We start from the raw sequence: 16652 nt of genomic DNA on the forward strand, positions 1-16652 counted from the left end.
GCTGATAAGAGCCTGTGTCAGTCCAGCATTTGCAGGGAACATGTGCAGACAAGCACAGATTATCATAAACCACCATCATCATAATTACCATGATAAAGAACAGTCACTATTTATTGTTCAGATAAGAGAATGCATTCACAGCGCATTCAGTACACATCCTTCAGGTGATTTGGGACGGAGCCGGTCGAGCTCCTCGCACGTCTGTCCCTTTAAGAGCGCTGTGATCGAGAAGTTTCCCCGTTCCTCTTTCGCACTGCGAAATCTGATTATGTAATATTGCTGGAGTTATTCAATCATGGAAACTATGAGTTTGCTCTCGACTCTGTGTGTGTGTGTATGTGTGTGTGAGATATAAAGCGGCTTACGGCGGCTCAGGAACGCTGCGGGAAGAATGGCAGGAATTTCCATCACTTCCCTGGAAAGAGTGTCACATGTACAGCACTCATGTTCTGCTGAACTGAAACCCTGCAGCGTTTCTCTTCATGTTTTCAGCCTTTCTCCGTCCTGGATGGAGTTTCGGTGCAGTTTCAGTGCTTTATCACACTCCGGGCTTCACGTGACTTGGGTTGAACATCTAGAACTGGTTCTCAGCTCCTGAACGTCTGTAAAACACTGATACTGTTTACTTTAGTGGACTGTAGTTGAGATGTTTCCAATAATCAAGTTGCTTAAAGTGCTTGAATTTAACTTTTTGAAATTTAAGGTCTGGAAAACCCTTGAAAATAGCAATATTCCTGAAGAGGTACTTGAAAAATATTTGAATTTTTAAAATAATGTGTCTATGAAATAAGTGTTCAGTTTTTTTTCAACAAGCACATCTTTTCACGCAAATTCAAATTCAAATTCGAAAAACATGATGCTTTTCGCTTATTTTAGTTAATGTTGTAAAACTAGTGAGCTAAGCCAGAATTAGTACTGACATTGTCATGTTAACATGGCTGAAGATGCAAAAAGAGGAACAGAGGATCCGAATCAATTCAGTCGTTCACACTGGAACAACTCCGATTAATTCAAACTCGTGACTTTGATCAATCATTTCACGTGATTCACTAGGAAAAACCAGATCACATTAAAAAAGACATTCATTTTTTAATTAAATGAATTTTTACTTCATTTATGGTGATTGGTGAAATGGAGCTTTTAGAAATTCTGAATCGGTTACACCATTGCATCACAAAATAAGTTCACTGTTTCAAAGTGCTTCAGTCAGATTGTGAATCATTTGATGCAGATGGGGACTTCAAATCGTGAATCGCGAATCATTTGGTTTAGATTGGGACTTCGGAGGAAGTTTGCAAATCATGTGATTTAGATCAAAACTTCGCAAATTGCAGATCGTTTGATTTAGATTGGGATTTTGGAGTGTGTTCGCGAATCGTTTGATTTAGATCGGAACCTTTCAAATCATTTGATTTAGATCGGAACTTCGCGGATCATTTGACTTCGATCAGAATTTTGCGAATCATTTGCCTTAGATCGGAACTTTGCAAATCATTTGATTTGGTTCGGAACTTTTGCGAATCATTTGATTTAGGTCAGAACTTCAAGAATAATTTGATTTTGATCGGAACTTCGCAAATCATTTGATTTAGTTTGGAGCTTTGCGAATCATTTGACAGATCGGAACTTTGTGAATCATTTGATTTAGATTAGGACTTCAGTGCGGATTCGCAAATCATACGATTTAGTTCGGAACTTTGTGAATCATTTAATTTAGATTGGAACTTCGCGAATCATATGATTTTGGTTTGTGAATCACTTTGCGAATTGAATGATTCAAAATGATGGTTCACACATCATTTGTTTTAGATCAGGATTTCGGGTTTGAAAATCTCTTTTCTGATTTGTATTATTATACAGCAGAAAATGTCAAACCATTTAGGCAGTACAGTTATTTAAAAAACTAAGAAAAAGAAAGTACAAAAAGAAAGTACAAATGCAAATCCCTTGAAAATTAACTCTGGTTTTACTACTGTAAAAGTGTAGTAACCATGTTTTTTGTATAACCATAGTTTTACTACAAATACTACAATTATTTTTAGGGAGTAAGCGATGTGTTGCAAGGTTAACAAAAAAAGGTAATACATTTATTTCCTAGGTGGCACAAAAAATAGTGCCTGCAAAGACCTTAGAAGTCCTGGAATTTCATTTTACAGCATCTACACTGTTTTGTGTACTTGACTGTACTTAATTAGATGTTCAGATGATCGCTGTAGTGATTCACAAGCAGTGAATGCAGACTATTTTGGTGAATTAGCAGTGTGATTCACAGATTAATCTAATGACTCACTAATTGACTCCAGTTGAATCCAATTTAAAACTAGATATGTTAAATAGCTTGTGATTTTCTTTAGATGTGACTGACAGTCAATTATTTTGTTTTTCTAACACAGTTATACAGATTCATCAACACATGAATGGCCAGTTTGATTATAAATGTATGAGCAGAATGTTTAAAGACACCTGTCACATGCCAAGCAGATAAAACAGTCAACTAAAAAAAAGTATCCGAAATGCAAATGCTTTGGTAGAATTTAATATTTTACTCTTTGAGCAGTATTGAGATCCCAGGTATTTCTGGAAATAACCAAATAGGGCCTTTTTAAGAAATTAGGATTTCTTCATCCTGTATGTATACACTACTTTTTGGGTTCAGTGAGATTTTTAATTTAGCGATTATTCGATTAAAAACACAGTAAAAATACTGAAATATTATTACAAAAAAAGCTGTTTTGTGTGTGAATCTATGTTAAATTGCAATTTATTTCTGTGATCAAATCTGTATTTTCAGCATCAAGACTCCAGTCTTCAGTTATTCTAACATGCTGATTTGCTGCTCAAGAAATATTTCTGATCATTATCACTGTTGAAAACACTTGTGCTGCCCAGTATTATTGTGGAAACCTGCATACAATGACTTTTATTTATGAACATCCTCTTGTTGTTTCAGCCATGTCAGACTTAAACGACTCTCTGGTGGACGTCTCCAGCGACAGCTTCTGGGAGGTACGTATGGCTCGTCTGCGTGTGTTTCTCTGCTGTCGTCGTGTGTTTGTAACGCTCCCGTGTCTCCATCCGTCAGGTGGGCAACTACAAGCGTGCAGTGAAGCGTGTGGACGACGGGAACAGACTGTGTAATGACCTGATGAATTGTCTGCACGAGCGTGCGCGCATAGAGAAGGGCTACGCCGCGCAGCTCACCGAGTGGGCCAAACGCTGGAGACAGCTGGTGGAGAAAGGTGCGTAAACCTGATTCACCCGCAAAACACTTCACACAGCTGCGTCTGAGGGAAGCTCAGGGTCTGGAGCTGTGCTAACGTCTCTATCTTTAGGTCACAGTGGTTAGAATGTGACCTCACTTCCTCTAAGCATACTATGAAGGGCTGCGGACGGGATTGCGGATCATCTGAGGAAACCGTAGTGAGGAAGTGAAAGCCAGAGAGAGGGAACAATGATCACACTTACATGACTCTTATTGTAATATGAGATCTGTGTGTTTAAAAGCTGATCAAACTACCACTGACAGGACTGTGAATGTGAAACGAGTCATGACAGGCTTCACAAACTCACTTCAGTTTTTCAGTTATTCTTTCTATAAAACATGACTAGATTATGTTCCTTCATCTCATCCAGATTCTTTAGTTTTGAACATACAGAGTGAATCATTTTATAGACTGAATCGTTCATTTGAGATGAATCATCTGATGCTGTGCTTCGAGTCTATAAAGAGTCACATAAATCGAGGAACAAATCAAACTAGATAAAGTTTGTCAAGACATTTTAAGTTGGCTTGAGAAAGTCGGAGATAATTTAAGTTGTTTTAAGAAAAAAGTTTTAAGTTTGACGGTTTTCAGTCTGAAATAGTCTGAAGTTTAAAGTAGTTCAAAGTTTAAATGTTTTAAGGGGAATACAGTTTCAGATAGATGTTTCTAGCATGATTAGCATGTTGGTAGCATGTTTTTAGCATGATTAGCAAGTTGTTAGCATGTTTCTGGCATGATTAGCAGGTTGGTAGCATGTTTCTAACATAATTAGCAAGTTGTTAGCATGTTTCTAGCATGATTAGCATGTTGGTAGCATGTTTTTAGCATGATTAGCAAGTTGTTAGCACGTTTCTAGCATGATTAGCAGGTTGGTAGCATGTTTCTAACATAATTAGCAAGTTGTTAGTATGTTTCTAGCATGATTAGCATGTTGGTAGCATGTTTCTAGCATGATTAGCATGTTGTTAGCACGTTTCTAGCATGATTAGCAGGTTGGTAGCATGTTTCTAACATAATTAGCAAGTTGTTAGCATGTTTCTAGCATGATTAACATGTTGGTAGCATGTTTTTAGCATGATTAGCAAGTTGTTAGCATTTTTCTAGCATGATTAGCAGGTTGGTAGCATGTTTCTAACATAATTAGCAAGTTGTTAGCATGTTTCTAGCATGATTAGCGTGTTGGTAGCATGTTTTTAGCATGATTAGCAAGTTGTTAGCACGTTTCTAGCATGATTAGCAGGTTGGTAGCATGTTTTTAGCATGATTAGCAAGTTGTTAGCACGTTTCTAGCATGATTAGCGGGTTGGTAGCATGTTTCTAACATAATTAGCAAGTTGTTAGCATGTTTCTAGCATGATTAGCAAGTTGTTAGCATGTTTCTAACATAATTAGCAAGTTGTTAGCATGTTTCTAGCATGATTCTAGTATGAGTAGCAAGTTGCTAGCATGTTTCTAGCATGATTAACATGTTACTGTCATGTTGTTAGCATGATTAGCAAGGTATTAGCATGTCGCTAACATGTTTCAAGCATGTTACTAGCATGATTCCAGCATGATTAGCAAGTTATTAACATGTTGGTAATGTTAGCATGATTAGCATGTTACTAGCATGATTCTAGCACGATTAACAAGTTGCTAGCATGGTTTTAGCATGATTTGCATGTTGCTAGCATGTTTCTAGCATAATAAGCAGGTTGATAGCATGTTTCTAACATAATTAGCAATTTGTTAACATGTTTCTAGCATGTTTTTTAGTATGATTAACAATTTAACATGTTTCTAGCATGATTAGCAAGTTATTAGCATGTTTCTAGCATGTTTCTAGTATGATTAACAATTTAACATGTTTCTAGCATGATTAGCAAGGTATTAGCATATTGTTAACATGTTTCAAGCATGATAAGCAAGTTACTAGCATGGTTTTACCATGATTAACATGTTAATAGCATGTTGCTAGCATGATTAGAAAGTTATTAACATGTTGCTAACGTTTCTAGCATGTTACTAGCATGGTTCTAGCATGATTAGCAAGTTGTAACGGAATTTGGCGTTGCAATATAGGGTTCGGGCGCCAGGGGTAAAAAACCACCATAATAATTAAATCATTTTACAATGTCACAATGCAGATAAATTTGCTAATTTAATCAAGAACAACCAGACAATGATTTGAAGCTCATTCTAATTAACTCCATTCCAAGTAACATTCCAAAACAACTAACAAAAAACAGAACTTCCAGGCCCAGGAACATTACCTTTTAATACCCTACACAAAACAACAACGGGTGAACTATTTCAGGATCCACATAGACCAATCCACAAAACTCCAAAGAGAAATAAGATTTTAGTCCATTCAGTCCATTCATATTACGAAAAGTCTCTACACAAGCACCTTATAGTTGACTTCATCACATGCACTTATATCAGTCTTTAACATTTGCACATTATAGTAGGCTTCAACATATGCACTTTATAGTAGGCTTCAACATATGCACTTTATAGTAGGCTTCAATATATGCACATCATAGTAGACTTCAATATATGCACGATATACTTCAACATATGCACATAGTAGGCTTCAACATATGCACTTTATAGTAGGCTTCAACATATGCACATTATAGTAGTCTTCAATATATGCACATCATAGTAGACTTCAATATATGCACGATATACTTCAACATATGCACTTTATAGTAGACTTCAACATATGTACATTAGAACAGGTACATTTCACCCGTTGGACTACTGGGCCGGAAGAACACACAATAGAGAAATCCTAATATTTACATTGCATCAAAAAAACAACAAACAAACAAAATCTTTAACTGGAGCGCTCAAAAAATAAATAAATAAACAATTGCCGCTTGTAACACGCTATATTGGTGCATTAACCACGCACTTTTCAAGTTCAGCAAAAAGATCGCTCACATGCTGCTCCCTAATAGAACGATCCTCTCTTCAAACACGCTTTACATGACCCGCATAAAGACAAAACTAACTAACCACCAACTTGTGCACCGTGACAAATTGTAAAACTTAAGCGGGTTCAGCAACCAAGCAACTGAATCATGTTTCCGACATACTCACGGCAGCGCAGCGCAACGCGCGCGTTTCGACAATGGGAAGAGAGAGCGAGCGAGAGGAAGCGAGAGAGAGCGCGCATCCTTACCAAACTTCCTTAAATAACTTCCTGTTTTCCCCCAAATACACACAACAGCGCCCCCCCAAAACTAAATAGGAAAAAAATAAACAAAAACATTGACGACTGTCACAAAGTTACTAGCATGGTTTTAGCATCATTAGTCTGTTTCTAGCATAATAAGCAGGTTGTTAGCATGTTTCTAGCATGATTCTAGTATGATTAGCAAGTTGTTAGCATGATTAGCAAGATATTAGCATGTTGTTAACATGTTTCAAGCATGCTAAACAAGTTACTAGCATGATTAACATATTAATAGCATGTTGTAGCATGATTAGCAAGTTATTAACATGTTGTTAACATTTTTTGCATGATTAGCGAGTTACTAGCATGATTCTAGTTGCTAGTCTTGTCTAGACAGATAAATAGATTAGAAATATTAGAATGGAAGTTTGAATTGATTAGAAATAGTACATAGAAGGGAAGCTTGATTGAGTCTCAAGGGATTCTGGGAGTTTAGATTTGAATTTTGTCAGTTGGAGTTTGAATAGTGTTGCTCATTTGAACATTCCGTCAATGTAAGTCTATGGGATTTTTATGATTTTTAATCTTTAATTTTATGAAAACTATAAGTCGGATCAGTTAGAAAAGAGACAGCACACTCGGTCAGATCAGTCTGAAGGTCTGGGCTGAGTTTGGTGCTTCTAGCTTGAAAGCTCTAGGAGGAGAAGCGTTCAGAAATCAGGCTAAGATGAATAATAATAAAAAGCTTAAGTAGCAGATCAGTAGGTTTGTGTAAGAAATAAGACCCTTCGGTTCACTTTATCAGTCCTTCACCGTAGTGCAAGATGCTGTGTTGATTCTTCATAGTGCACACACAGTTATCTTGCAGCTTCTTGTTTTAGCTTCGTATCTTTGTTTAGCTAAAGTCCGTATTTAAACATAGCCACGATACACAGAGGTGTTTCCAGTCTGACGGTCTTTCTTTCACACCTAGTGGTAATAAAAACATTGATTTGTCTGTACATATATATACACTACCGTTCAAAAGTTTGGGGTCAGTACATTTTTATTGTTTCTTTTTTTTTTTTTTTAAGAAATTAATACTTTTATTCACCAGGGATGTATTAAGTTAATAATTAAAAGTTTATTAAAAGTTAATAATAAATAATTTACATTGTTATAAAATATTTATATTTTGAATAAACACTGTACTTTTTAAACTTATTCATGAAAGAATCCTGAAAAAAAAAAATTACAGGTTCCAAAAAATATTTGGCAGCACAACTGTTGATATTATCCAACACTGATCATTCTAATAATAAATCAGCATATTAGAATGATTTCTAAAGGATGATGTGACACTTAAGACTGGAGTAACAGCTGATAAAAATTCAGCTTTTCATCACAGGAATAAATTCTATTTTAGAGTATGTTAAAATAAAAAACATTATTTTATATTGTAAAAACATTTTGCAGTATTATTGTTTTTTTTTTTCTATATTTTTAATCAAATAAATGCAGCCTTGATGAGCATAAGAGACTTCTTTAAAGACTATTACAAGTCTTACTGACCCCAAACTTTTGAACGGTAGTGTATATATGTATATATATATATGTGTGTGTGTATATATATATATATGTGTATATGTACCGTTATTATTAGTAATTAGTAATATGCATTGCTGAGAACTTCATTTGGACAACTTTAAAGGTGATTTTCTTAATATTTAGATTTTCTTTTTCTTTTTTTTGCACCCTCAGACTTCAGATTTTCAAATAGCTAAATCACAGCCAAATATTGTCCTATCCTAACAAACCATACAAATATCAAAAATATCAAAATTTAAATATTTAAAATATCAAAACATTATTTATGCATTTGTAACTGCAGGTTAAAGCCTTCAGTGTTCTTCTAAGCTGCATTAAACAGTGTATAAATGCATCTAAATGCTCTTCATATGCAACTTCTTGTTGATATTGATTTCATTTGTTTGGTGACAGCCTAAATGTCTTATTATTATAACTGACTGGTTAAATGTATGAATTTGACTCAAAAGATAATGCACACTTTTAGAAAAAAAATTGCCTATACGTAAATTTACCTTAATAAAATGGATAGTTTCAGTCCTTGATTCTGATTGACTGAGCTGCGTTCAAAGCTACAACAGCTTACAAATGACTCTACAAACACACATCTTTGTTTACATCTGTTTGTTGCTCAGCAACAACTTTGTTGCAACCACAACTTTCTGTTTCTGAGCAACTACTTTGTTTGGAAGAAAAATGTTTTTATTAATATCATTACACTTTATTTGCTCTGTTTTGTTGTGAAACCATGGAATAACTGTTTTATAACGGCAATAAGCCCCATAAAGCTGTGGTTTACAATGAATATACAACAAGGGGGTTTTAGCTGCACTTCACGTTGTGCTGAACAGTGCCCCTTAGCTGTTATAAATTCACAGTAAACCACAGCTCCACGGAGCTTATTGCTTGTTTATAAAAGTATAAATGGCCATAAAATGTAACTTAAAGCAATTTAAACTTTTAGGAGAAGATGAATTTCTATCACTGCTGGGAACTGACCACACAGAATATGAAGAATATTAAAGACTTTAGGAGTCAGCTCTCCACAAGATTGTTATTGTGCTGATATCTCACTCAGCAAAATATCATCTAATCGTGTTATCAATAAAATCCCAAAAAATGTCGAGAAAATATTTTTTTGTCGCACACCGCTAGCCCATAGATAGTTTTATCAGTAATGAAAGTCCAATGCTTCATTTGTACAAGCTTCCAGAGAGTGAATAACACACTTATGAGATACAAACTCGCAATTGCAAGTTATAAAGTCCAGTTCTGAGGCGAGAAAAAAAAAAAAAAAAAAAAGACTGATATGTTCACAGAATTGTGAGTTTGTATCTCACAATTCTGACTTAATAACTCACAATTGCCAGTTTTTTTTTTTAATTTTGTGGCAGAAACAGGCTTCCATACAATCCTACTCTTGGAAGGCCAACATACTGTGTGCTTTATTTCCAACCAGCTCGAACACACCCGTTTGAAAGTTTCTAGTGTGTCTAAAGACCTTGATAAGCTGCTTCAGGTGTGTTTCATTAAGATTGGAGCTAAACTCAGGACAGTGGCCCTGCAGGATAGTAGTGGTGTGTTATGAGTCCTTCAGGTTCACCAAACACTCTTATTAAAGGAGACGTCCACTTCCAAAACAACGATTCACAGATAATGTGCTCACCCCCTTGTCATCCAAGATGTTCATGTCTTTCTTTCTTCAGTTGTAAAGAAATTGTTTTTTTTGAGGAAAACTTTTTATAAAGGACTGATATTCCAAAATGCAGTTTAAATGCAGCTTCAAACAATCACAAATGTGGTTGTAAACGATCCCAGCTGAGGAAGAAGGGTCTTATCTAGCGAAACAATCAGATATTTTCAATAAAATATTACAATTTAAATACTTTTAATCTCAAACACTCGTCTTGTCTTTCTCTCCCTGAACTCTGTGTATTCTGACTCAAGACAGTTAGTGTATGTAGAAAAACTTTAATCGTATTTTCTCCCTCAACTTCAAAAATCATTTCAAAATCATCCTACGTCACTGCAGAAGTGAAACAAAGTGAACATGCAAAGAAAATCAAACACCCTTAACAAAGAAGGTAAAACAGCGATATAGGGCAACTTCGAAGTTGAGGGAGAACATGAGATGGCAAACAATTTTTTGCAACTCAGTAAGGATAAAACTGAAATGATGATCTTTGCTCCTGACAATATTACACCTAAGATTAAGCAGGTTTTGGGGGTTTCAGCTACTCCAGATCATAGCGAAATAAGAAATCTAGGTGTCATTTTGGATAGAGCCATATGTTTTAACAGTCATGTAAAGTCTGTAGTTCGCTCATGTTTTTTCCATCTTAGGAACATTGCTCAGATTAGATCGGTGGTCTCAAGAAAAGAGATGGAGATGCTTGTTCATGCCTTCATCTCGTCACGATTGGACTATTGCAATGTTCTGTATACTTGTTTGAATAAGTCGTCTTTGGAGCGACTACAAGTTGTACAGAATGCAGCTGCAAGGCTTTTGACTGGTACCAGTAAGTGGTCTCATATAAGACCTGTACTCAAGGACCTTCATTGGCTTCCAGTTGAATTCAGAGTGCAGTTTAAAATTTTAGTCATCACTTATAGAGCCTCGCATGGTCAGGCACCTCTCTATATTCAGGATCTTTTACATAAACATTCACCGGGTCGGTTTTTAATGTCGTCTGACCTGGACCTTTTAACTGTCCCTAGAACACGTCTTAAGACTAAAGGTGATCATGCTTTTTGTTCTGTGGCACCAAGGCTTTGGAACTCTCTTCCATTAGCACTGAGAACTATGGGTTCTGTCAATTCTTTTAAAAAACACCTGAAGACGCATCTTTTTGGACTTTTTGAGGTTAGGTCGTCCACAGGGAGTTTTTAAATCAGGGTATGAGCCTGTAAGACCACACACAATGAGAATATCAGAGGGCCGAAGACCGAACCCTGTGGTACTCCTAGGAAACTAACATCTGTCGGTGTTGTTTTTAAAAAGTGCTTGTGAACCAGAGATGTTCTTGACTCCTAAATCAGTTCATTAGGAGCAAACAGCTGACCTGATCATCTGAATAACGGTCTTGTCTGTGTTGTCTCCTCTAGGTCCTCAGTACGGGACGGTGGAGCGAGCGTGGTGCGCTCTGATGACCGAGGCTGAGAAAGTGAGCGACCTGCACATGGAGGTGAAGGCTGCACTAATGGGAGAAGACCTGGAGAAAGTCAAGAACTGGCAGAAGGACGCCTACCACAAACAGATGATTGGCGGCTTCAAGGAGACCAAAGAAGCGGACGATGGCTTTCGCAAGGCACAGAAACCCTGGGCCAAGAAACTCAAGGAGGTACAAACACCACAACTCCACACAGTCAGCAAACACGGGATTAAAGCTGTCCGGAAGCTTCAGGACGTGTGGTAGAGTTAACAAAAGCCTTCATTAAATATGGGTGTGTTCAGCTTATTTGCACATGAGACTGTTGAGTACGTTACCCACAAAGCACTCAGTTAGTTATATAGAACATGCATATCTAAAAATATATCTAAAAATCTACTTCTGATTTCTCAAATGATTTGAGTCTTTTTGGATCAAGTGTATATGCAAATAATTAAGACCGTAAATAATAATCATCAAAAATGTAGGGTAAGTTTCCATTATTTTATCTGCTCTGTCATGTGTGGTAGATTGGCGTGGCCCAAAAACATCTGCGAGGTGTCCACCCATGCATGCACGCTCTTTCCGACTGATATTACCCACAACCCCACTCTGGTGCAGTATGAATGCATGTTGTTGTAGTATGTTTGGCTCACTATTATGACGACGGCAGGTGGATGCGATGAAGAAGGCCTACCACACGGCCTGTAAGGAGGAGAAAACAGCCACCACCCGAGAGAATTCAAGCAAGCTGGAGAACAACAACCCGGAGGCCCAGAAGAAGCTGCAAGAGAAGGTAGAGAAGTGCCAGCAGGAAGTTCAGAAGGTCAGTGGTTTCCTCAACCACAAACCGCCGCTCTCTCATGTTCCCTTAAGATGTGTGTATGTAAATGAGCTCTCTGTTGTTTGGCTGACTGCTTCGCTTGAAATGAGACGTTTGTAAATGAGTTTTTGCAGTCGTTTCAATGAAAAGGAAATTATGAAAGAGTTAGTTGACACACAGAACCTCAAAACCTTATTTTAAAATAACAAGAGGCATCCTGTGTTTCATCATATAAGCCTTGTATTATCTCATGTTTGCAGACAAAGCAGAGCTGTGAAAGGTCTTAAATCCCTGAAAACTCTTATGTAATATAATATCATATATCAAATAGCATAAAAACAGTGTGTTTCAATATTTGAGATTGGTAGCAAAATTGAACAACTCTCTCATATATGTTGTTGGGCTCAAATAGTGTTAAAAAGGCATATATTTCCATAATTCCATAACAATAAAATCATAAGTCATAAATTGTCTTGTAAAACTACAAACAATGTATATTTCACATTTCAGTGTATAAATTAGCAACAAAATCTGACATTAACTACATCAGAAATATTAAATGATTTCAGTGATATTTAAAACCAGCGGCAAAATCAGTCAGAAACTGTCTCATGAATGTTGTTTTTACACTAAAATCGCATTTTCACATTTTTTAAACATCTCAATAATGTATTTCACAACTGTAAGTAAATCTGACTTTAAGGGGAGTTTTTTCATGCACCTGTCAAGTTTGAGATTTTGGGCTTTTTGGTTTTTCATAAAGTGTTCTTTTTAGACTAATGGACAAAAAAACATCCAAAAGACACTGTTAATTGTTTCTTTTATAGCACTTTATCTCATTGTGTCAATAGATTTCAGTTACAATACATATTTTTATTTCTTTTTTCTCCTACACTGAGCCATAAATCTCCAATTCAGTAGCACGTACACACACCAAACTTTGCATTTTTATTCCTGTCTATATCTTAAAGGTTTTTACAAAGGGAGTTCACATATAATTTGCTTGTTTAAATGCAACATTTCATTCCCCCAAAAAACTGTAAAAATATATTTTCTGTCTATTCTAAGTTTTATGGAGTGACAAAAATGAGATACTCAAAATTCCCTCTGTAAAAACTTTTGACTCTAATACGTCAAAAAAATTAAACAAGAATTTTGAAACAGACTTCATCCAGTGTTTAGATTTTTGTACTAGAAATTCATGCAAATTAGTGCATATTTCACCAAATACTGTCTCATTTGCATATTTAAACTTAACATTTTAGAAAAGTTGTAATACAAAAAATGTTTGCGATTATCAATGTAATCAATCAACTCGGTGAATAAGGTGATAAGTATTAGGTTTTTTTTGTACCCTATTCACCTGCAGTGTCTCGCCTTAACAGTCTTATAAATGTTATTTTTATGTTGAAACAGCATCATCAAATGTAGTTTTTTATATATTTTAGTAACATTTCAAATTACATATATATATAATTTTTTTTTTTTTTTTATTACACGCAGTATGCAGTACACATAAATAAAAAATATATATATAATATTTATGTGTACTGCATACTGCGTGTAATAAAAAAATAAAATAAAACACACACACACACATATATATTTATATTTTAATTTTTAATAATTTTTAAATTCAAAATCATGTTTTTTTATTGTTATCATGTTTTTATTTTACTTACCTGTATTTTTTTATATATATTTTTATATATATATATATATATATATATATATATATATTTAAAAAAAAAAAAGTGTATATATATATATACATACACACAATTAAGCACAGTAAAAATACAGCTAACTATAAATAAAAACATAATAAATAAAACCATGATTTTTGGGAAAAAAAAAAAACAGCTGTTTTTGCAAAAAAACTTTAATCGCAATTAATTGCATAGAAAATAAAAGTTTGAGTTTGCCTAATATATGTGTCTATAGTGTGTAATTATGTATATATAAATACAAACATATTCATGTATATATTTAAGAAATATTTACAAGTATATGTATTATAATTTTTAGATAATTTATATTATATATAAATACAAATATTTTGTACATAACATATTTCTCTTAAATATATACATTAATTTGTGTGTATTTCTATATATATAATAATTACACACAGTACTCACACAAATATTAGGCAAACTCACACAATAACATGTCAAATTAACAACAAAATCAATGAACTCTCTCATATATTGTTTTTAGGCTTTGATGGCATTAAAAAAGCGTTTATTTCAGGTTGTTCAAGCTAATCCACATGTGCAGCTGCAGTGAGACAATGGATTTGTAGTGTCATTTGTGATTTGCGTCTGTGTGTTGTTTCAGACGAAGGAGCGCTATAAGAAGTCTCTGGAGGAGCTGGATAAGGTGACTCCTCAGTACATGGAGAACATGGAGCAGGTGTTCGAGCAGTGGCAGCAGTTCGAGGACAAGAGGCTGCGCTTCTTCAAAGAGCTGCTGCTGGGCGTCAAGCAGCACCTCGACCTCTCCTCCAATCACAAGTGAGCGCCCTGACACCCGTCCTCATGTCATCTACATATCTATACCTGCGTGTGTGTGCGGGACAGGAGCTGGGTTGAGGCTGAAGGGCGGTTTGTCATCATTTGCATAGAGAGACCTGCATGCAAAGCACTGCGATGAGTCACTCTTCTCATGCAAACCCTCCAGTTTGATAGTTGTTGTTCTCACAAATGATGGCGTGTTAAACGTCTCTCTCCTGCAGGTACGCGACCGTGTATCACACACTGGAAGACACCATCCAGGCAGCCGACGCACAGGAAGACCTCAAGTGGTTCCGCTCTAACCACGGGCCCGGCATGGCCATGAACTGGCCCCAGTTTGAGGTACGAAACAGAGGTGAAAAAAGGAGCGGGGAGAGTGAGCAGGGCTGACAAACACCAAAAATAACACCATAGCACCATAACACTGTCAAAACAACAGCTCATATGACTCATCGTCAGTGACTTCTAAAGTCATATGATGCTTCCTGTGAGGAACAGACTGAAATTTAAGACATTCTTTCAATGTGCCAGGATAATGTTTAACCTCACATGGCATTGGTCTAACACAAGCACACAAGATTTAACATTTCCCTCTGGTGGAGGGAAGGATTGGCCGTTGACATTATGAAAAAAAAGTTATTATAAGAATTTAGATATTATAATAATTATGAGATAAGCCATAATTATGAGAAATAGTAGAAAGAACAGGGTAAAAAGTCAAAATATGAAATATTAGTTTTATTAGTTTTCCTTCAAAATAAAAGCTCTACCGCAGTTTCTGTCAAAATAAAGGTTAAAAGTGCAGTATGAATTGCTGACAGCTAGTGGTTTAAATGGGTAACGTTATTCCGGTCCAAATTCAAAATATCTCTTTCAAGTTTAGAAATTAAGAAAATGTGGTACTGTAATTTCCCTACTGTTGGGAAAAGTTTAAAAAAAAATATATATTTACCTATGAAATATTCATTTGCAATTGTTTTGCAATATATGGCTATTACTGTCAATGTTGTTATTATTATATACTCATTTGTTTAGCTTCCTAAAACACCAGTGTGAATGTAATTTAGACTGAGACAGTATATCATGAATAAAAAGAGGGTTGAGTCCCCTTGAAAGTTCAGGTACAAGTCAAGTTTTTTCTGACTTGCAGTTTTCTGAGTTAAGAACATGGGTTGGAGCTCTTAATTTTGAACTCTGAAAGTGCATTAGATAGAAGAATGTAGCTTTAAAATGTACAAAAGTTTAATTTTTTCCAAGTCTTTATTTGCCTTTTTTAAAACTATCGCAATAAATATTGTATTATGGACTTCATATCGTGATATTATCGTATCGTGAGATTTTGATATTGTTATATCTCTATAAAATATAAATTACAAGTGTATTACAATTATAAAAAGTTGAAATCACAAGATAATTTTGAGATAAGAATGAGATGTAAAGCCAAAATTGTGAGATACTAAGTAATAATTTTTAAACAAGCTATGTGTGATTTCAGTATATGGTGTGCCGACATATAGCGCGGTTGTGCTGCCGGCGACCCGAGTTCGATTCCCATCCCGAGGTCCTTTGCCGATCCCACCCCCGTCTCTTCACCCAATGCTTTCCTGTCTGTTCTCAACTGTCCTGTCAAATAAAGGCAAAAAGCCCCATAAATATAACTTGAATCATGAAATATTGTAATTATATAAAGCTAAGTGTAATGATAAAAAGTTGAAATCATGAGATATTGTCATAATCCTAAGAAGCTAAGTCATAATTTTGAGATAAATAGTTAAAAGAACCAGATAAATAGCTAAAATGGTAAGATACTAAGTCATAATTATAGAAGAGGAACATTTAATTTTAAAAAGTTGACAGTTATGAGATAAATAGCCAAAAGGATGAGATAAAAGGCCAAAATCCTAAGATACTAAGTCATAATTGTAACAAGGCTGAATGTAATTATAAAAAGTTGAAATCAGGAGATACTGTCATAATTATAAAATGCTTGACCATAATTATGAGGTAAATGGTCAAAAAAAACAAGATAAGTCAAAATCATTAAATATTAGAATTATAAGAAGCTAAAAGTAATTATAAAGAGTTCATCATGAGAGTCATAATTGAGAGAAAAAGCCAAGTGAAGTACAGATAAAAATAATATAATTAAAATTAAATTAAGAGATAAATAGT

The 16652-nt window shown here is 35.2% G+C and overlaps 1 protein-coding gene across 3 annotated transcripts in view; it reads left to right on the forward strand.

Moving 5' to 3' along the window:
- Positions 1 to 16652, forward strand: part of pacsin2 (protein kinase C and casein kinase substrate in neurons 2) — a 30443-nt gene that overhangs the window by 6970 nt on the left and 6821 nt on the right. For all 3 annotated transcript variants that reach the window (XM_051107387.1, XM_051107385.1, XM_051107386.1), the window contains exons 2-7: positions 2951 to 3006; positions 3083 to 3239; positions 11098 to 11333; positions 11815 to 11967; positions 14305 to 14480; positions 14702 to 14822. In XM_051107387.1, the coding sequence (XP_050963344.1) occupies positions 2953 to 3006; positions 3083 to 3239; positions 11098 to 11333; positions 11815 to 11967; positions 14305 to 14480; positions 14702 to 14822 (897 nt within the window). In that variant the 5' untranslated portion in view covers positions 2951 to 2952. The remainder of the gene's footprint in view (positions 1 to 2950; positions 3007 to 3082; positions 3240 to 11097; positions 11334 to 11814; positions 11968 to 14304; positions 14481 to 14701; positions 14823 to 16652) is intronic.

The sequence above is a fragment of the Labeo rohita genome, chromosome 4 (genome assembly GCF_022985175.1).
Source record: "Labeo rohita strain BAU-BD-2019 chromosome 4, IGBB_LRoh.1.0, whole genome shotgun sequence".
NCBI lineage: Eukaryota > Metazoa > Chordata > Actinopteri > Cypriniformes > Cyprinidae > Labeo > Labeo rohita.